General features: G+C 59.7%; 6 protein-coding genes and 1 non-coding gene across 7 annotated transcripts; all 7 read left to right on the forward strand.

Moving 5' to 3' along the window:
* Positions 1 to 760: 760 nt before the first annotated feature.
* Positions 761 to 1,498, forward strand: LMJF_36_ncRNA1. Its single transcript, XR_002461157.1, has one exon. It is a non-coding gene (non-coding RNA).
* A 1,421-nt stretch (positions 1,499 to 2,919) lies between these two features.
* On the forward strand, positions 2,920 to 3,504 carry LMJF_36_4000 (conserved hypothetical protein; the record flags this gene model as incomplete). Its single annotated transcript, XM_001686931.1, has 1 exon — positions 2,920 to 3,504. The coding sequence occupies one exon, from the start codon at positions 2,920 to 2,922 to the stop codon at positions 3,502 to 3,504; it is 585 nt and encodes a 194-aa protein (XP_001686983.1).
* Positions 3,505 to 4,994: 1,490 nt separating this feature from the next.
* Positions 4,995 to 6,575, forward strand: LMJF_36_4010 (conserved hypothetical protein; the record flags this gene model as incomplete). The annotated part of the gene is made up of 1 exon (XM_001686932.1): positions 4,995 to 6,575. One exon carries the CDS (start codon positions 4,995 to 4,997, stop codon positions 6,573 to 6,575), a length of 1,581 nt encoding a protein of 526 aa, XP_001686984.1.
* A 903-nt stretch (positions 6,576 to 7,478) lies between these two features.
* Positions 7,479 to 8,309, forward strand: LMJF_36_4020 (putative Qb-SNARE protein; the record flags this gene model as incomplete). Its single annotated transcript, XM_001686933.1, has 1 exon — positions 7,479 to 8,309. The coding sequence occupies one exon, from the start codon at positions 7,479 to 7,481 to the stop codon at positions 8,307 to 8,309; it is 831 nt and encodes a 276-aa protein (XP_001686985.1).
* Positions 8,310 to 10,605: 2,296 nt separating this feature from the next.
* LMJF_36_4030 (putative zinc carboxypeptidase) lies at positions 10,606 to 14,442 on the forward strand (the record flags this gene model as incomplete). The annotated part of the gene is made up of 1 exon (XM_001686934.1): positions 10,606 to 14,442. One exon carries the CDS (start codon positions 10,606 to 10,608, stop codon positions 14,440 to 14,442), a length of 3,837 nt encoding a protein of 1,278 aa, XP_001686986.1.
* A 1,167-nt stretch (positions 14,443 to 15,609) lies between these two features.
* Positions 15,610 to 16,902, forward strand: LMJF_36_4040 (conserved hypothetical protein; the record flags this gene model as incomplete). Its single annotated transcript, XM_001686935.1, has 1 exon — positions 15,610 to 16,902. The coding sequence occupies one exon, from the start codon at positions 15,610 to 15,612 to the stop codon at positions 16,900 to 16,902; it is 1,293 nt and encodes a 430-aa protein (XP_001686987.1).
* A 1,303-nt stretch (positions 16,903 to 18,205) lies between these two features.
* On the forward strand, positions 18,206 to 19,510 carry LMJF_36_4050 (conserved hypothetical protein; the record flags this gene model as incomplete). Its single annotated transcript, XM_001686936.1, has 1 exon — positions 18,206 to 19,510. One exon carries the CDS (start codon positions 18,206 to 18,208, stop codon positions 19,508 to 19,510), a length of 1,305 nt encoding a protein of 434 aa, XP_001686988.1.
* Positions 19,511 to 20,018: the final 508 nt, after the last annotated feature.

Raw genomic sequence — 20,018 nt, forward strand, 5'->3', positions numbered from 1 at the left:
TAAATGGCTTAGGTGGCAAAACACCAACATACACGAGCCGCCTTTCTGGTGTCCCCCCTGTCGCGCACTTCTTCGCACAGGCCTCCACGGCAAGGAGCTGACGAACACACACTGGCGTTGACAACAACGGTAACGAAGAGTAAAAGACATCGTCGAGAAGTGAGCACACGGAAGTGGAGAAGGGAAGGGGCGGGAGTAGCTCTCAGCATCCGCAGCGCGCCCGCGCAGACACAGACACACACACACACACACGTGCAAAGAGGAAGAAAGCGAAGCACCTGCGGCAATTGGTAACGGAAAACACACAAGCAACAGCACGCAGTGTCTCGATAAGGAGGGAGGGGGACGACGACGACGAAGAGACGTCTCGCATTTTTCGCTGTTGCAGCAGGCGCTCTGTGCATGCGTGCGCCGATCTTGACGCTTCTGTTTTTTTTTTTGTGTGTGTATCTCTCTTTTGATTTGCGTTGGAGCGTGGTGCTCCTTCCTCTACCGCTACACACGACTTCCTTTCACATGCTCTTAACATGTACTTGACAGTAACTGGCTCGACTAATCAAAAGACAGAGACAGACACACTCACACGCCTGCTTCTCGCCCGTCGCTTTCACCCCGCCCACCCACCCCTGTTACGTTCTGCTCGCTTCCCATCGCCGAGTGGGCGTGCGTTTCAGCCGTTGGCGTCCTTCCCTCCCTCTCTCTTTCCCCTTTTGTGTCTGCTCTTAGGCAGTGGCAGCGCATGTGTGACGGAGTAGGGTAGGTGACTAAGTTTGCCGGCGTCTGTGTGTGGCTCCGAGAGCTCCACTCGCACATACACTACACGAAGCAGCGCCTCTCTCGACGGACACCACTCGAGAAGTTGCTGATTTTCTCTCGCTCGCCCTCACCTCCTTTGCACTCAGCTGCTGCACCGCCGGCGATGGGTCCAATCGACTCCTCTTGTGTCGTTGCCACGCTGACGTCTAGCAAGGTCGGCGCATCGTCGTCTTGTCCCGGAACGGCGACAAGCGCTGGCGAGATAGATGAGCCTGCTTCTCGCGCCGCGGCAAGCACACCGATGCCGCCTGCAAGCGAAGCGCATGAGGGAGGTGCGGTGACCGCATCGAGTGCCTCGGCGCCACTAGTGAACATCGATTCTGCTGCGCTTCGCGAGGGCGGGCTTCCCAGTGCGGAGGGACTTACTTGCATTGCGCGATCACGTTATGATGCGTCGCCAGCGCGTTTACTGCTAAAGCTGTGGAGGTTTCTTGCTGCCGACGTCTTTGCAAGCGTGTATCAGGTGGTAGATGCCTTTGGAGACGACGCGGTGTGGTGCGACTGCGGCGAGGCGGGCGACTCGGCCGCGCTACCAACGCAGCTTCCGCTCATGGCGTCGCATGAACTGGCCACGTTTGCGGGCACGGCCAGCACCGACCTCCCCGCTGCTTCTTTTCGGATTCCTGAGCTACTGGCACTATTTCGCCACTCGAGCACGTCACTGGAGAACACGCTCCGGTATTAGCGCTACCTGCGGCGCGCAGTGACAACGATGCTCTCTACCATCTTTGTCGACCCTCGGTTGTCGACTAACTCTTGAAGGAGCGTGGTGGCGCTGTGCATCTGTTCCCTCCTTTCCTTGAGCTTGCCGTGATGACGGGGATACACATCAGTGTGGTATCTCAGGGTGCAAGAGCCCCCCCACCACACACACACACACACACACACACCGCGTGGGAGGAAGCCAAGCAGACCCCCTACCCCTGCCATATATCCCTGCCAATGCCAAACCACTTCTTGTGGTGGCAGGTTCAAGCACCTACGGCGTAGGGGTGGACAGAGCGATGCACCGCTACGGATGTCGGCGGTCAGGTCCTGGATGAGGTGGCGTCGGAGCGGCCCGCGACAGTGGGCAGGACTGTGCCATCCATATGCTGAGGCAGAGTGTCCGCGTGACTTGAGCGTATTCCACCCGGCCTCTCGCTGCCGGCTGGTGGGAAGCCTGAGTGTGTCCCCCCCCCCCCCGAGGGGGCGGCACCCGGCGGCGACTGGCGAAGCGGGCGGGTGTGTAGAGTTTGGGGCAGGGACCGCGCTCAGGTGGCTGAGCCGGCACATTGCTGCAACGCGTGTGTCTACGCCTGCAGCGCACCACGCAGCGGGGCCTGCGACGGGCCGGGGTGCATGAGCGGCGTTGACGTGTTGCTCTCTGGCAGAGGAATGGGCACGCTGAAAGTGTCTCTGTGACCTCGTTGTTTGCGTGACGTTGCGTCGCGTGTATATATAGCGGTCTCACGAGCAGCTTCGTGTGAGGAGTCGGTGCGGGTGTGAGTGTCGCTCTTTTCTTGTGTCTGTGTGCGATTCACAACCTCGTTGTCGACTATAGCCGGACAACGGCAAAGAAAATGCAAGGAAGCACAGCAGCAGCACCAACAAAAGCGTTTTGTGTGTGTGTGTAGCTCGGCTTCTGGCTATGTGATCCGCTGGGCGCCGTTGCGGGTGGTGTTCAAAGAGAATGGGATGCTGTGCACAGCATCGGTGTGTGTGGGCTGGGGTTGGGGGAGCCGCCTTCTTCCCTGTCTCCCTCACACACACATGCACTCTCTCTCCTCTGTGTGGTGCTCCTTTCCGAATCTCCCATCGTCCTCTCACCCACACCCCGTGCGTCTATTTCCGCTGTCCGCCTTCCACTTCACTGGGGTTCGCTCTGCAGGATTGTTGGAGCTTCCCTCCCCCTCCCAGCCCCCGCCCTCGCGTTGTATCTTCCTCTTGTGTGTGGCACCCTTCATGACGGCTGAGCAAATAGTAGAGATCTATCGCGCGTACGCACGCAAACCGATCCGCGCGTGCACATACAAGTACGCGCGTATAGGAATATAACGTGTGTGCTTTTCTTTTTTCATTCTTCTATTCCTGCTGAACTCTCGCATCGTCTCCCTGTCGCAGATGCCTATTCATCAATATGAAGGCTGGTCGTATGAGCGGCTGCGGCAGCAACGCAACCGAGCCCACTTCTTGCTCGAGGATCCGTACCGCTACGTGACGGTGTTGCTGATATCGAAGCCGGGCAGGCCAGAGGAGCTCAAGTGCATCGATAGTCCCTGCTACCACGCCGCTGGCCCATTAGGTGAGGGTGACATTGTGGAAATCGAGGATCTGCTCTGTTTGCGCTGCCCGTGGCACCGGTATCTGGTGAACATTGAGAACGGGGAAGAGATTCTGCTGAGGGTGGACCCGGCCTCCGCGCAGGGCGCAGGAATTGTCGGCCGCCAAGCTGCCTTGCCTACATATCCGATGCACTTTACCGATCCGTCCGCCGAGGGTGTCACGGTGGTACACGGAGAGAAGGTGCAGCGAGTTCACCGTGCGTGGCTTGAGGAAGCCACGGGCATCCTGTCCATTGAGGTAGCGGAGGAGGCGGTCATGCGCCAGCATCCCGTTAAATCTGACAAGCCGGCCGGCAACGTAAAGAATGGCGGCATCTGCATGCAGATCTTCGACATTAAGTTACGGGGTCTCGACAAGTTGTGAACATGTCTGTGGATGCGTACGTGTGTGTTGGCGGGTGTGACGCCACTGCCTTCTACCCCCCCCTCCCTCCCTCTCGCACTTCTCGGTGCAGGCAAAGGAGGGTATGCAGGGGGGGGGGATGAACGATGAGACACAGTTAAGAGCCGGAGGTTTCGAACCATCTTGGGCACACCACCGTTTCAGATCCTCTTCCTCCTCTAGGACTGCCCGTCTCGTTTCAGCAGGCGTGTATCTGGATTCGGTGCTGCTCTTCTCTCATCTACTCCCTCCCTCCCCCTCCTTTACTTCCCTTCCACTTCGCACCCTCACAAACCTCTCCCCTTCCGCACTGTTGAAGGTGGGGGGAGGGTGAGGAGGGGGGGGGGGGCGCTGTGCACAGTAGGTGTAGTGAAGCTCTTCTCTCTCTCTTGCGCTGCCTAGATGCGCCTTTAGCTTATCATGTTGATGATCCGCCGGATGACGGATGGAGCAGAGGTGCTGCTCGGCTGCTCTCACTAGCACGTTTGCCCTTTACTGCGAGAATCGAATAAAAAGCATGTCGGAGTCACACAGTCACTTCCCCTCTCCCTCCTTCCCTCCCCCCCCCCCCACACACACCGACAGACACACTGGTGTCGCGTTGTGTACGTCTTTCCTGTCGGTTTGCGGAGCGCTTGAGGTAGTGAGCATCATCGGTGAGAAGTTTTCGCTAATGCCACTCCTGCGCGTCACTTTACTGCGCGCCGCCTTCTCATCACTGACAACTGATTGGCTACTTCTCTGCATTCCCGCGAAGGGTAGCGCGCACCTGGACTGGAAGAGCCACCTCGTCGTTGCGATCTCCCTCTCATCTTGCCGCCTTTCAGCCTTCAACAGCGCGTTGGCGCCACTCCAGCAGGAAAACAAAAACAACCGTATCCAGAGGTCGTTTAGCTGCTCTCTCCTTATCAGTCAAGTGGTGCCACTCACACACGCATTCGTATCCCCACTTATTTCTCTTCCGCTGCTCGATTTCGCTTGTGCTTTCTGCTCTCTCTCTCTCTCTCCTGCTTCAGGACGGCTGCGCCTGCATACACCCGGCAGAGGACTTGTTCCGCTCACTCCTACACATTAAAGGCGCGTCTCTGCGTGTCTTCTGCAAGGGTTGTCGCACGGTCCGCAAGCACATCCTGGCCGTACGGGGCATCCCTTGCTAGTAATCCATTGGCGGGCCCCTCTCTCTCTCTCTTCTATCGCCTCCGCTTCTCACTTCAGTTAGAAGGGCCGCCCAGGCACCACCTCCTCGCTCGCGGCCGCAGGGAGCAACTCCCTCCCCCCTCCTGGGCCCGCACTCGTGTTCACGGGGGCGACGGTGTTCGGAAGAGGTATCAACAGAGGCGAGCGATCAACCACAACACAAATAGACGAAAGCACCGATAACGTCTCGGGACACACAGAAATCGGCCTCGACCCCGAACACACACACACACACTAGACTAGCAAAGCAGCAACAAGAAGGAAGGTGCAGGCAGATGGACAGCCTTCCGAACCAGCTGATGAGCCGTATCACTGAAATCTCGCTCTCAGATGCGCAGATCCAGTCGTACGGCCGGTGGCTCGCTGCCGCTATGGGAGCCTATTACGTGGTCAACGCCTGGCAGAAGGATACTCCGGCAGATGTGCAGGCTGCGATCACGGGGCACATGGTGCAAGGTTACGATCGCAGCACAATCACCACCCGCCTTGAGCAGCGCCACACCCGTCAGCTTCTCCAGCAAATCATTGGGCTGAACGAGCTGCGCCAGCAACTGCGCTCGGAGACGGACAGGGAGGCGAAGTTGCGGGGCTGGCAACGAGTGTTTCGGTTGACTCTCATCAGCATTGCCGCCACCACCTACACGCACAGCCTCACTATTTCGCTACTCTCGATTAAGAACATGGTTCGAGTGCTTGTCTTCCTGCTGAGTCGCCGCGAGAGCGCGGCGCTGTCCAAGAGTCGCAGCGGCCCCATCTCGACTCTTAGGGCGTGGTGGACGGGAGGGCGGCGCGCCGGCCTCACGGGCATAATGATGGAGTCGATGATGGCGAAGATGGCTGAGCAGGTGAGTCAGCAGGCGTCGCCGTTTGTGAACGCGGAACTGGAGGAGGAGGTGGTGACTGAGGAGGTTCGGCAGCTGCCCGTGCCGCCGCCGCCGCTCGACGGCCGCACCGCGTTTGCGCAGGCACAGCAACAGCATGAGATGCTGGAGGCGGCGCACGGGGAAAGTCAGAGTCAGGTGGAACAGGCTTTCTCGGTGCGCGCGGTGCTCGAGGTGGCGGTGCCGCGTATTGTAGCGTGTGCTGCAGCTGCGGTGGATAGCGCCATTGCGGCGCGGCCGGCGCACCTCTTCAGCGTCAGCGGCATTGTCCGCGCGGTCGACCTGTGCAGCCTGTTGCGTGACATTGCCCTCGGGATGGAGAGGCGCGCATGCGTCTCCGAGTGGGTGCATCGATCTCATCCCTCTCTAGTGCCTATGCCCCGCGCGCGCAGTGGGGCGAGCATCTCCCCATTGGCTTCACTGCCGAAGCAACTGGAGACGAGCAAGGGCCGCTTGCCGCCGGACGAGGGCGAGGAGCTGCTCGACGAGCCAGATCAGTCTGCGACGTCCTCGGAGGACATCATTGAGTTTCCTCACGGGTCTACCACACTGCTACGCCCCGACGGTCGCCCAGTGCGCCGCCGCGCTGGCGACCGCAGCGAGGACAAAATTCTCGATGGGTTGCTTAACCGTCGCCTCACCGCTGAGGAGGAGGCGCTGCAAGAGGAGACGATACGCCGTGATCATTTGCTAAAGAGACAGATGGCGGGTTTTTTTACAGAACTGTCGCACAGCGCGAGCTTCGGCGAGCTGTGTATCACGTATGCCGCAGAGCTGCTGGCGGCGCAGTTCAAGGAGGCGTGCGACATCAAACGTGTCAAGACCTATGACTCGGCGACGGACACGGCGAAGATGGCGATGGTGATCGCCGCCCTCGACAGCTGCCGGCTGGCGGCACTGGAGGAGGAATGCGAGGTAAAATCGTACATGCGCCTCTTCTGCGAGGAAACTATCCGCTCCACATGCGCGCGGTAACGCAAGCTGCTGCACCGCCTCGGTTCGTTCTTTTCTGTACGTGAGCCTCCGGGTATGTGCATGTGTATGCATATGTATGGCTTGTGTGTAGACTGTCCATAAATGCATCGTAGGGGTGGTGCCGTGCACCTCTCTGTCGCACTCGTTACGGTATCCTACCATAAATGCTTGTCTAAGGTTGCATGGACACCTGCCAGAGGGCGGAAGGAGCAAAAAAAAGTTGAGCCACAGCGACACTTGGAGGCAGCAGCGAGTGCCCACATTCTCTCGCCAGCCCCTTCAACAGCAACGAGCACACGAACTCTTTCCTGTGCCACTCTGCGCTCCGCACCACCTCATGAAGCTTCCTGCTTCAAGACGAGGGAGAAAAGGGGGGGGTGATGGCTGCTCTTGCCTTCTTCTCGTGCCTCACACGTATACACCTAGATATAAACGTGAGCTCTTCTTACGCGCCGTGCTAGGCGTATCGAACACTGTTCATGTTGGCGATGGCATGAGGGGGTGTGACGAGTGTGGCCGCCGCCTCAACGTTGTCTATGGTTGTTCTTTCCTCCCTTTGTCTACTCGGACCTCTCCCTTACCCGCATCTCCTTCTTTCCTCTACCCGCCGGCGTACACTGCGCCCGCGCCTTCGTGTCCGATTTCACGATTTACTCCTTTACTGCACGACTGAGGGCAAGTAGTGCCTTGGGACAGCAAATTGACTTGCACACACACACACACACACACACCTCCACACGTGTGTGCGGGCGAAGCGGGTTGTTGGCACAGTCCTTTGCACACGCTCGTCACAAGCAGTCACCTATGTAAACACAAGTGCACGGCGCGCACCCTTCGCACTTACCGCGATATACACGCACATCTGCTTTCTTGACATACTGTCAAGAGCAACAGCACCGAAAGATGAACCCGGAGGCGAGACAAGTGGCCGTGTGGGAGCGGCTGCGCAACGAGGCGCGGCAGACGGACCAGCTCATTGATCAGCAGCTTCGCCGGCTGGAGGTGTTGGCGCTTTTCGATGAGGAAAGGATGATTGCAAGCGCGGCCGCCTCGTCTTCTATGAAGGGCGTCGGCACTTCGAGCTCGGTGACCCCGGCGGTGCCTGACTCGAGTTCCAGTCTACTACACGGCAGTGGCGCCTATCCACCCCCAGCGTCCACGATGTCGTTCGAAGATGTGGAGTCTCAGTACCGCGGCGCCGATCGCGACATCGACGAGTTTCTCCGGCGGCTAGAGCAAACTGTGCTGAGCATGGAGGACGCGTGCAGAGAGCTCGGCCCCACTTCGGCAGCAGCGCGACACACCGAGCGCTTCCGAGGAATGTTGACTGAGAAGCAGCAGGCGCGTCGTCGTCTTGCAACGGAGTTCCGACAGCGAAAGGATCGCTATGAGTTGGCTGCGTCGCGGCTAGCGGGCGACGCGCGACGGCGGGGTGGCCCTGTCGACGATGACGCTAGAGGCGGTGTGCGCATCCTCATGGACGAGCAAGTGGCCATTCAGCACACCCTGAACCGCGTAAATGGTCTGCTGGAGCAGGCGGAGGGCACGCGAGACCGACTGCGCATGCAGCGCGAGCGGTTCAGCCAAATAGGTGACAAGGTGCTGCACATTGCCGAGCACATTCCATTTGTGCAGAACCTTGTCCGCCGCATCGACGTGCGACGGCGACGCGAGGTGGTGGTGTTGGGTACCGTCATCTCGTCTCTCATGTTCATGTTTTTCTTTTTCCTATAGTGGCGTTATGTGTGCGTACTCGCGTGCGTGTGTCCGGCGGAGTTTTTTTGTTGGTATGACTGGCTGACATGAACATGCTGCGGTGTGTCGCTCTCGATTCCTGTTGCGTTTTTCGTTTGTTGTGATCTGGAAGGCGCCGCTCTTTTCGAAGTTGGACACCTCATCCGATCTCCTCTCTTTTCCCCCTTCTCTCTCCTTGCTTCTGCATCGCGACACAGGTACGAAGAAGATTAGAGGCACTTCCACATGCCGCCCATCGACCAGCACAAGTGAAAAAGGAGTAGACGCCCACGATATCAGCAGGGGATCGGGGATGATGCACGTCTTCTGTGAGCCTGAGAGGGTCGACTTCCTTGTCTTCTCTCTCCACTCTTTACGTCTGGTGTGAGCGGCGACGCTCTGCGGCATGTTATTCTCTGTTCTGGTGTGTGTGTGTGTGTGTGTGTGTGTGTGTGTGTGTGGCTGGCTTCATCGCCAGAGGCCGCATCACGTGAGCGCATCAGTAGCAGCCATGTGCTCGTTTCTCCATGCCAGCCTCCTGCCTCCACTCCCTTTTTCCCCCTCGTTCTCATCTGCTTTCGTCGCGTTGCACGGCCGTGTCCGCTTTCGCTATCAAGATGCTGCGAGTGTGCGCACTCACACACTCTTCGCATTCGTGATTGAGCCCCGGCCTTTGTTTATCACCCTCCTCCCCTCTCAGCTTCCTTTTTTATTGTTTTCGTTTACCCCTCCCTGCCGCTGCTCGTGCCTCTTGCCACCTCCGTTCACCCCTGTACTGTTGAGAGCAGTCGTTTGTCTTGGTCAGGGTACACTTGCGCCAGGGAGGCACAAACACGTCCACTCGTACGCACGGATATACACACACACACACACACACACACACGCACACACACGCACACGCATACCGGAGCACCCGTCGCGCCTGTTCTCCTGCTCAACCCCCACCCCTTTTGCCTTCTTTTCCTTGCGAAAAAGCAGCCTTTGCGGCTGTCCGTTCAAGCCTCAATACCTTGTTTGCTGTGGTTTCTCCGTTTCTCTCTGCCCCTTCCCTCCCTTCCCCTCCCCTCTGCCGACCCCTACCCTCTATCACTTCATTATCAGACTCCATTTCTCCTTCGTGTGTATGTGCGTGGATATTTTTTCCCCTCCTCTTTTCCGCTGTGTCCTCCGTGATCACGCTCTCTTGCCCCCTTTGTACAACCAACTACATCTAATGGATAATTGTCCCTTCTCACCCCACCTCACATCTCCCTCGCTCTCGCACGCAAACCAGGCTTCCATACGCAGGGATACACACACACACACACACATACACGCACGCGCAGATACAGAAGGGTGAGCACTTGCTCTTCTCCCCGCTTCCACGACGTAGAGGAACCGGGTAAGATCGCCCATAGACTTGAAGCCGAAACTGGGAGAAAGTGAAGAGGGTGCTCGTTGGGGAGCAAAGAAGCAGCCAAGACCACTGCTGATGAGCCGTCCGCGGGACGTCAAGCGCAAGACGGCGCATCCACCGTCGCTGGCCTCCACGGCGACAGTTGCCAGTGTGTCCCCTATTCCTGTCTGCGCACCCACCACGCGGGTGAGCTCTCTCGGAGTTAATGGCAGTGAAACACCGCGACAGAGGCAGCAGGCCGCAGAGCGTTTGGCCTCGAAGGGGCAACAGCAAGCAGAAGGTGTGGTGAAGGCCAAGAGCAATACGCAAGCCACTGGTTTTTATGGCGGCAGCGACTCGTCCGCTCCCATGGTAGCTGCAGCTGACACGCGTAGCCGTGCAAGCGGCGCCAGCCCGCTGTTATCCAGCTCTGAACCCATTCTCTCACCAACCGCTCGGCTTGCATTGATACCCGGAATATTTTCTTGTTTCTCCTCTGCCGCGTTGCGGAAGGCGAAGGTGCCGGAGGGGCAAAGCTCTAACCAACCTCCGACTTCGCAGCAGCTGCGGCAGACTTCAAGGGTGCGTGCCACCGTTTTCCGACCACCTGTACGTGGAGGCGTGCACTCTCCGCGAGGAGGGGCCCCCAAATTGCGCCCGCCAGCACCCCTCGCGAGCGGCGCGGCTGCAGCACATGGACACGTTTCGTTTGTCTCAACCTCATTTCAACCGCCGGCAAGCCCTAAGGGTCTCTCCGCGCACGAGGAACACGCCAGCGGTGCACCCGTGCCGCGCAGCAGCCGTAGCCGGTACTCTTCACCCTCTGCGCTTACCTCGCCACACACGTATTCAGGCGTGGAAGTACAGGGCAGTAGCACCAACAACAGCGACTCGGCGTGCAATCTGCGAAACGACACAGCCATGTCCACCGCCGTGGATCCGCAGCGGCCGAACATGGCGGCGGTTTTGCTGCCCACGCAGCAGCTGCTGGAGGACGGCTACTACGTGGCGTCCGACGAGAGCGCGAACTCGAGCTTCTCCGACACTCCGCGTTCGGCGCGGCGCATCTCTCTGGGTAGCAGTTCCTCTCTGCGCACCACAGCGCAGCGGCTGGACCTGAACAGTAGCGGTGCTGTTGGTGGGGGCCGGTCGGCCACGGTGGTCACTGGCGCCTCCCCAAGCGGCATCAACAGCCTTCGTGATAGCCGGGACCCCAACGGTTTCAGCCGAGGAAACGGCGGTGACGACAACAGCGACATCATCCTCGAGGAGGAAAATGACGCCGGCAACTTCGACGAGGAGGATGAGGAGCAGGCAGTGCTCACGTACATGGACTCTGGGGTAGAGGGGAACCTTCCGGGCCGGCCATCCTCATCGAATCTGGCACCACTGCCGCTATCGACGCGCCAGGGGCCGTTGTCCGCGTCGGGGGCAGGTGACGGGCCCAGCATCGACCCCGGTGCCCTCAGCGTGAGCGTCGAAGTCGGCGACACTGACTACGATATCGGCGAGGATCCGCCAAGCTGCACGTCTGCCAGCTCGCCGCCACAGCTGCATCGACGCGGCGCACCAGCGCTGCGCACCGCCGCCTGCTCAGTGCGCAGTTCGGCGGCGGCTGATTGGCGTGCCCAGACGACAGCGCGTCGGCCAATCAGCGTTAGCAAAGCGGGCGGCGCGCCGTCGTTTCAGGCGGCGGTTACGCCAGCCAAGTTAACCGCTGTCACTGCAGTGCCACGCATGCTGTCGCGGCAGCATTCGACTGTGAATGCAGCTACCTCTTCCCGGCCTACTCCGCTCACCACTGCGGCTGCGCACACGTCGCTGACAGCCACGTCGTCTTCTCCACGCTTCGCGTCGTTCTCACCGCACCTGCAGCTGTCGTCCATTAACGAGGAGGAGCTCCGCGAACGGGAGTGCAAGCAGCTTAGTCTCTATGAGGCGTTCTTTTTCAATCCGACTCGCAGTATGTGGCTCGTCGACGACCACGTCCTGGCCAAGGTTCTCGAGTACGTGCGGATAATGGGATACGAGCACCCCGCCTTGAAACGCGACCGCCTCAAAGGCCAGCCTTCACTGTGGAGCAGCAGCAGTGCCATCGCCTCCCCTATCGCGCCAGTGAAGACGAAGAAGAAGGCTGCCGGCGTGAGGAACGCGAACTCGAGAGTGCCGCAGAGCACGCACACGTCGTCGTCGTCTGCCGTCGCCGAGGCCGCGGTGGAGGCTCTCGCACAGCCGATCAGCGCCGACGCCTCACCCGCTCTGCCAACTGCTGCTGGCGACTCTGCCGATTCCGCAACGTTTGCAACGAAGCAGTTCTGCTTGAAGGCCGTCAAGCCACGCTGTGCTCGGCAGTGCGTGAACAAGTCCCCGGCGACTGCTGCGTCGCATTTGTTTCTCACCTTCAGTGAGGCCATGCGGTGGATTGCGGAGCAGGAGTACGTTATCGGCACCGTGCTGCTGTGCTGCGCACGCTTTGTCGGAGACCCGAACGCCGACGGGGCGGCGGTTCTTGGCGACGGCGTGGCGGACACTGCGCTGTGGCATCCACGTCGTGCAATGCTGCAACGCAGAAAGCCGTGCATCCCTCTGCGGTTCCACCCCATCCACTTCGCCGCCTCTCTCGTGTGCTCGCGGTTCCCACAGTGGGGTGGCATGTCCGCCTTCACCCGTGCCTGGGAGACGCAGATCCGCCTGGTTCTGGGAAGCGCATCGCCGTCACACCAGTGCCTCTTCAAGCTCCCCGATGGCGCCCTCTTGCTCAGCTCCGACTGTGAGGCGGGAAACCTGCACCGCGTGGAGCGCGCAGGGGAGCCGTACTCCTTTCTGATTTGGCTGGAGCCGGATTTCGGGAGTGACAAGCGGATTTGGTTCCGCTTCTCTGTGGCAGGGGCGAAGGAGGGGCGCAGGTTGCGGTTTCGGCTCATGAATGCGGCACCACACGTAAAGTTGTACCGGCAGAACGGCATGGTGCCCGTGTGGCGTGATGGGCTGAGCCAGCCGAACTGGGGGCCCGTGGACTCGTGCTCCTTTCGCACTACAAACCGGGACCTGGACGGCGAGGTGAGTTTCTCCATAAACCCGCGAAACTCCACCGAAACGATCCAGATTGCCTTCTGCGTCCCGTACACGTACGCCGACTTGCTCTGCCACGTGTGCCACTGGCACGCTCTTGTCAAGACCAGTGGGTGTGACATGCGCTTCGAGGAGCGGGTGCTGTGTCGGAGTCCGGATGGGCGAAAGCTTCATTTGCTCATCGTGACCAGCCGCGTCGGCGGCGCACCAGCGTTGGCGGCGACCGAGGACAAGAGCACTGCGGACGCAGCGATTTTGGGCGGGCGAGGGCACACTGGCGTGAGTGCGGATGGCGTGGCGGCGGCAGGTGCGAGTTCCTTCAGTGGCTGGACGTCCCCTGGCGTCGCGAGCCCCACGATGACGATCCCACCCGGGAAAGGCAAGGGCGGTGCCGCAAAGGAGGCGGTGCGTGGCCCTTACGCCAACTTCGCCTCTGGCAAAAAGGTCGTGCTTGTAAGTGGACGGGTGCACCCTGGCGAGGTGACCGCGTCGCACGGCGTCCACGGCCTCATATCTTTCCTGCTCTCCAGTGACGTTCGTGCGATCCAGCTGCGCGAGCACTTCATATTCTTCATTGTGCCAATGCTCAACCCCGACGGCGTCAGTCGCGGTCACTCCCGCATGGACCAGTTCGGCAACAACCTCAACCGCTGCTACAATGACCCGGACGCGGAGACTCAGCCAACCGTGCTCGCGCTGCGGCGCGTGTTCGAGCACTTACAGCACACGTATCGTGAGCGTTTTATCATGTACCTCGACTTCCACTCCCACGCTTCGCAATCCAGCGGCTTCATGTTCGGCAACAACCTGCCCGTGTCTGTGCAGCACTGGAACCTCTTTTTTCCGCGCGTGGTGGAGCTGCACGCCCGTCATGTTTTCTCCTTTGCGCTCTGCCGCTTTGGCCGCGTGCACATGACGAGCAAGGATGGGGCGTCGCGGGTGCTGTTTGGCAGCAGTCTCATCCACAGCTACACAGTCGAGCTGCCGCACTTCACAGACCGCCGCCTCTACGCGGACGAATACACAGCCATGAACAACGGCAGCAGCGTGCTCTTTGAGGTGACGTGGCCGCCGCTGCACCAGACATCAGGGCAGGCTGGCAGCGTCGACGTGAATGAGGACGGTGCGCAGGATGCTGAGAAGGGTTCCGAAGAGAAGTGGCGCGACCTCGACCCGTCTCATGGGCGCGCCGTGCATCCGGCAGCCGGTGCTCGTGGCCTCGACAAGCGGTCGAACATGTCGCTCGCCGGCCGTGGACGGGCATGCCGGCCGAACCGTGAGAGCTCGTCAGCTCAGTCCAGGGATGACTCCTCGCCCAAGAAGTCTCCCGGTGCCGCCCCGAGGAGCCAGGGGCATGCTAACTCGACCGGCGTGGGCGAGCACTGTAGGGGTCAGTCCTCTGCAACTCAGATCGGCGGCACGAGGGCGGCGTCGTTTCTGCAGCCCATCTCCACCCCCTCCATCCTTTGCCAGAGCGCGGAGGTGGGACAGGCGTGCCTGTTGGCGCTGCGCGACTACTGCTCCATCGGTGCCTGTCCGTCGCCAGAGCTGACGATGTTCGGCGGCATGGACGGCGTGCTGCGTGATTCGAAGCGCCAAGTCAAGTTGGACTCGTCGAGGAAGTGCAAGAAGTCCCAGTCAGTCGCCACCTACGCCGGGATAAACCCCATCTACAAGCAATACTAGCCTACCTCGCTGCTGAACGCCTCAGCAGTAGCTATTACGGTACTCACACGGAGTGTAGATCAGGGGTGCTAGGGTTGCCGTCCCAAGAAAACTCGGCCCGTGCTTCAGAGGGAGCGCATCAGGAATCAATGGCGCGCCCCGAGAGACGCATGCAGGCAGTGCGTGTCTTTCGATGTGTGCGTGTGTGTGTGTGTCTTACCCGGCTTCCTCTCTCTTGGTTGGCTATTCGCTTTTCCCAGTGTTGTAGGTCGTCTCTCACTACCTCGATAGTGTTCCTGAGATGCCTACCTCTCATTGTCTGCCTGCGTAAGAGCAAAGTAAGTCACGACGGTGGCGAGACCTGGTGTAGGTGTTCTGTGTGCAGATGTTTATACGGCGCTTGCCATGAGTCACAGCTCTTGTCTCCGTCGCGAGAAACGCAGACGCCGCAGCACTGGCGTCAGCGGTCGACGCGTACACAGTGGCACGCCAGTTGTGCTTTCGGCTGTTGTGTGTGAGGTCGTGTGTTGCGCCTGCACGCTGCGGCTCGCCACTGCTATCCTTTGCGTTCCTGCTGCTTGCGGACACGCCAAAGGACGCGCCGCCGACGATGCTGCACGCACACACACGGATAGCTCACTTCCTTCCTGTGCATGCCAGGGACGCGCTCTTTCACCTCCACAGCTCTTTCTCTCCCTTTTTTCTCTCTCTCTCTCTGTCTGCCACTCTCCAACGTCATCCCCCTTCCTCGTCAATGCGCAGGGAAAGTCCCTCAGCTGCGCCACGCTTCCACGCACAAACGCGTGCGTCTCGTTTTCCGCTTGCACAAGGGCGTTTGCGCGAGCGTGCTGCAACGTCCAACGAGACCTGTGACGATTACCTTCGTTCTTATTCAACGCCGCCAGAAACAGTCGGTGCGGGCACAGCAGCATCTCCATCTCTGTCTGCGTGTGTATGTGTATGTGTGTGGGCGCATCGTCCCGCAGTTAGTTACCTGTCCTCCCCATAGAGCACCAGCAGACCGTTTTTTTTTGTTTCTTGCTGTTTCCTTCTTGTTCGTTTGGGCGGTTGCCCCGCGACGCTTACCGGGCACACGCCAAAGGAACAACCTAAGAAGAGGAAAGCGACGAACGTGTTTGCTTGGTTCGTTGTTTGCTCTTTAACCGCCATCTCGCTGCACAGACGCCCATGAGCACATCCCTTGACTCGTCATTGGCGCACATGACCGAGGCGGCCCAGCAGCAAGACGAGGCCCAGCACCTCATGCTGGAAGAGGAGGAGAACCAAGTACCACAGGCAGAAGAAGGTGCATCGGAGCAGAGCAGCCAAGAAGAGGCGAGCAGCACCAGCAGCGACGAGGACGAAGAGGCCGAAGAAGCGGAAGACGGCGTGGGGGACGATGAAGACGCAACCTTCCAATTTGCCACGGATGAGGAAGCGGAGGCGCAGCGCCAGGCCGGCCTCGCCGCGTACAACGAAGGCCGCTACGAGGACGCGCTCGATGTGCAGTACCGCGTGGTGCGTCACTTCTCCAACAAGTATGGTTCCACTTCCGCCAAGTGCGGCAAGTACTTTCTCGACTACGGTCTCTCGCAGCTGCGTCTGCTACAGGGACAGACCACCGTGGACGACGTCCTGCAGCCCCGTGACGAAGACGCGCTCATGACGTGCTACGTGAACCTGGAAGTGGCTCGTGTGTGCTTCCAGAAGTTGGAGGACGAGGTCGGTGACGAGGATGTCGAGGTGGAGTTGGCGCTTGCCGAAGTGCACAATGCGCTCGCGCAGCTCTCCTTAGAGAAGGAGGATTACGATGCGGCGCTGCGCGAGTACGAGGCGGAGCTGCTGCAGTACCGCTGCCTGCAAGACGCCGCCCCGGAGGAGGGGAAGCTCACCGTCGTTCCTGCCGGGCGGGTGATCGGCGTCCTCTACGGCATCGCCGACTGCTTCTTGAAGGAGAGCGACTTTGAAGGGGCCGAGGAGCGGCTTCGGGCCACGCTGGATGAGATCAAGCTGTACCCGGCCGGCACCATCGCCGCTAGCCTTGTTGCCGAGCTGGAAGACTTGCTGGCCGACGCGGTTGAAATGAAGGGTGGCAAGTTCCAGGAAATCCAGAACGCCATCAAGCAGCAGTTTGCTGCCGAGGCAGAGCAGATTCCTACCCCGCAAGAGTTCTTCTCAGTTGACAAGGACGGCAAGCACCCCTTCCTCTCCGCCGTCCCCGGTGGTGCCGGGGACGAGGTGGCAGAGAACTCGTACTTGTCCATGCCCATGTCCGCGAACGGGCAGGTCCTTGCCACAAATGAGCACAGCAATAGTCTCTCCGTCTCTCTTTTCCCGCCGCAAGGCAGCCGCAGCGGCACCCCGACCGGCCCGTTGCAGCACGCCACGGTGCGCAAGAAGCAGAAGCGCACCGGCGACGACTCCCTCTCGAACGCGCAGCCGGAGAACAAGAGGTTGCGTGCAGAATCCGCGTCTGCATAGAGCTGCGTCTAGGGTGGCAGTGAAAGAGGAAGGCGCGAGTGAAGGGTGCGTCGTTGGCGAGAAGGGGGCGTGGAAAAGGCGAGGGAGAGGGGCGGTGTTAGCGCATCAACCTGATGTGTTGATCAGGGGAGGATACCTTTGTTGTGTGCTTTGTTTCAGCAACTTGCTTTTTTTATTTTGGCAAGTTTCTCCTTCCACATTTGATTACTATAGAGAAACGTGAAAGGCCGAGCTCCCCTGCCCAGCTCTCGCCGTCCCTGTGACTCTCTCTTAGTGGATTTCATAGACGCGGCTGGTATAAGCCCCGTGCGTGTGTCTTCCGACTTTGTCTCTCTCTCTCTCTCTCTCTCTCTCTGTCTGTCTGTCCGTCTGGTTTCGCCTTTCTTGTCGCTCGTGCGCATTTTTCCATTCCGTGGTGTGTCCGCGCGATTGAAGGGTGGCGGAGCAGACTGCGCATATGTGTGAATGTGTCTGGTGGTTGCACGGTGGCAGATGTTGGTCGTCGGCGCATGAAGGAATAAGAGGAGGGCGAAAATAGGCCAGTCGTGGCGGCACCGTGTACGCAACATAAAACGGCATGCTGCGTCTACGGTGGTTTTGCCGGACTCTGCGCTTCCGCCTTTCAGTGTTTTTCGGTTTGTGGAGCCCTCCGTGCCACTCCTGTCTATTTTCTGTTCTCTCGACTCTGTCTGTCTGTATGTCTGTTCGGTGCCATCTATGAGCTGTAGCTTCCCCCTCGTTCCACGCCAGCTGACAAGAGTTGGCCGCCACCCTTCAAAAAGAGGCGGCTTCGTTGGCGCTGCGCAGTCGGGTGTGCGGAGGAGAACGATGTACCACAGCACTAGCCGCTATCTGCCGCGGCCCGCGCAAGCTCCTCCTGCACCTCCTCGAAACGCATCTTCGGTACTTTCAGAGGAAAGGAAACAGCCCTCTGGAGACGTGTGTGTCATGCGGCATTCATCGTATGCGGGACGCTGTGTTGCTACCGGCCGCTTCTGCCATCTTCCCTAGGTAGCGCCTTTACTCTCCCCACATCTATGGTTCTCTTCTCGATGCCTTTTCTCCGTTACTCCTACGGGGCTGCACGCGCAACTCAACAACAACAACAACACACGCGCGCGCACACACACACACACACACACACACACACTTATTTATTCACCTCCGCCCACTCCCCCCTGCAGCCGTCACGGAGGTGCTCATGGACATCTGTCTGCAGATTTGTTGGTGAGCACGTGTTTCAGGTTCCTGTTTTGCGCAGGTGCTTCTCACTTCCTCCCTTTCCTGTGCATTGCTCTTTCTCATGAGCAGCGATACCGCCGCGGCCTCGGAGGAGGAGGGAGACATGCTGCGATCCACCGGGTGTCGGCTCGTGTACGGCTTCCTGTACGACAGTCACTGCCATCTACGCAGGGTGTCGCCGGTCGTTTCAGGGGTGTCTGTGTCAACCCCCATTGCCAGTGTCGATTGTGCCGGCAGAAAATGCGACGACGCGCGGTGCAGCGTGACGGGTTTGGTGCTTTGCGGCACTCACCCGTCGATCGACTGGGACGATGTTGCGCAGGCGTCCGCGATGCGTGCGGCAACCTTGATAGGGTTTGGCGTACACCCCTGGTTCGTGCCAAACAGAGTTGGCGACGAGAATCCGGCATCTTCGCTTTCCCCAGAATACTCGTCAGGTGAGGCCTGCTGCTGCCTCAGCCGCAACAGCGCTGAAGCAAACGCAAGTCTTGCCGCGTGTAGCGCAGCCGCCCAGTCGCTCTCCGGCATTCTCCGTCTCCTGGAGGAGCGTCTGCAGCAGCACCCCTTAGCGATTGTTGCAGAGATCGGCCTGGACAAGCTGCGTGGGCCACCCGAGTCTGTGCAAGTGGAGGCCTTTGCCGCCCAGCTGCGTCTCGCGGCGGCCTACCGTCGCCCGGTGTCCGTTCACTGCGTTCGCCATTACGGGCTTTTGCTGCGGGTGCTGCAAGACTTGCCGGCAGAGCACACTCCACCCGCCATCATCCTTCACGCTTTCACCGGGTCACTGGAGGTGGCGAAGTCGTTGCTGTCGCTCAAACGCAAAAAGCGAAGGCCAGCGTTAGATGGCTCAGCCACGCCTGCACAAGATGCGGCGGCGACAGCGGGCAGCGGCTTACCAGTGCAACGGACAACAAAGCGGGGTGGCACCACATCCGATACGGTGCGAATAAAAGACCGCATCTTCTTCGGAGTTGGCGTGTCAACCAGCTTCACTGTGAAGAACTTTTCAACGCAGACGCTGCCGTTTCTGCTCGATGCGCAGCGTGTGCTACTCGAGACAGACGAGCATTACAGTGGCATTGAGGCGTTGGACACCGCCTCTTCGGGTGAGTTCCCTGCAGAGGCGGAGGCACGGTCGAGTGTTCGCGGCGGGGGTCGCGCTTGCGTGTCTGTCGACCCTCAGGAGCATGTGACAAAACTGGCGGGCGTGATGGAGCGCATTCACGCAAGCATGCTGCAGAACCACGAGTTTGTCCAGAAGGCAGAGGCCTCGAGCATGCCGGTAGAGTCGGTTCTTCAAGACACGTTGATGCACGCCTACGCGGCGGCATTCTGCTCGGTGTCGGAGAAGACGGGCGCGTCGTGACAACCACCTGGAAGCGAGCACTCGAAAGAAAGACGGCGTAAAACTCTACGAAGACGGCTACCTCTTCACAAACTCTCGCTTCCCAACGAAAAGGAACACGAGCCGCTCACCTGTGCCAGCGCGGCCGGCACGCGTGGGCTCTCACTTGAAACTGAGGTGCTGAACGGTACTGAATCTCTGGCGCTCGATGGCTGGCGATGCGGCACGCTGCACCATTCTACATACAGGACGGATGTTCTAGCCTTGTCTGGTCTTCTTCCCCATCAAGCTTCCTTCAGCGAGTAGGCTCCCGACCCTTCTCCTCTCACATCCTCTTCTCTTCTGTCCTGGCATCTCCTCCGCACCTTTCGTCTTCGCGCGGTCAGTCATAGACAGAGTTGCCGCAGTCTGCCCACTGTATTTTCTCGTCGCTACGATCACCAAGCCTGTGCAACGGGTCGGAAGAGGCTTGGCAGAACCGCAGAAAGTGGCGAAGCGTATCTCTTCTCACTCGCGCTCCGCAGCAATC

This window comes from Leishmania major, chromosome 36, assembly GCF_000002725.2.
Source record: "Leishmania major strain Friedlin complete genome, chromosome 36".
NCBI classification, from domain to species: domain Eukaryota; phylum Euglenozoa; class Kinetoplastea; order Trypanosomatida; family Trypanosomatidae; genus Leishmania; species Leishmania major.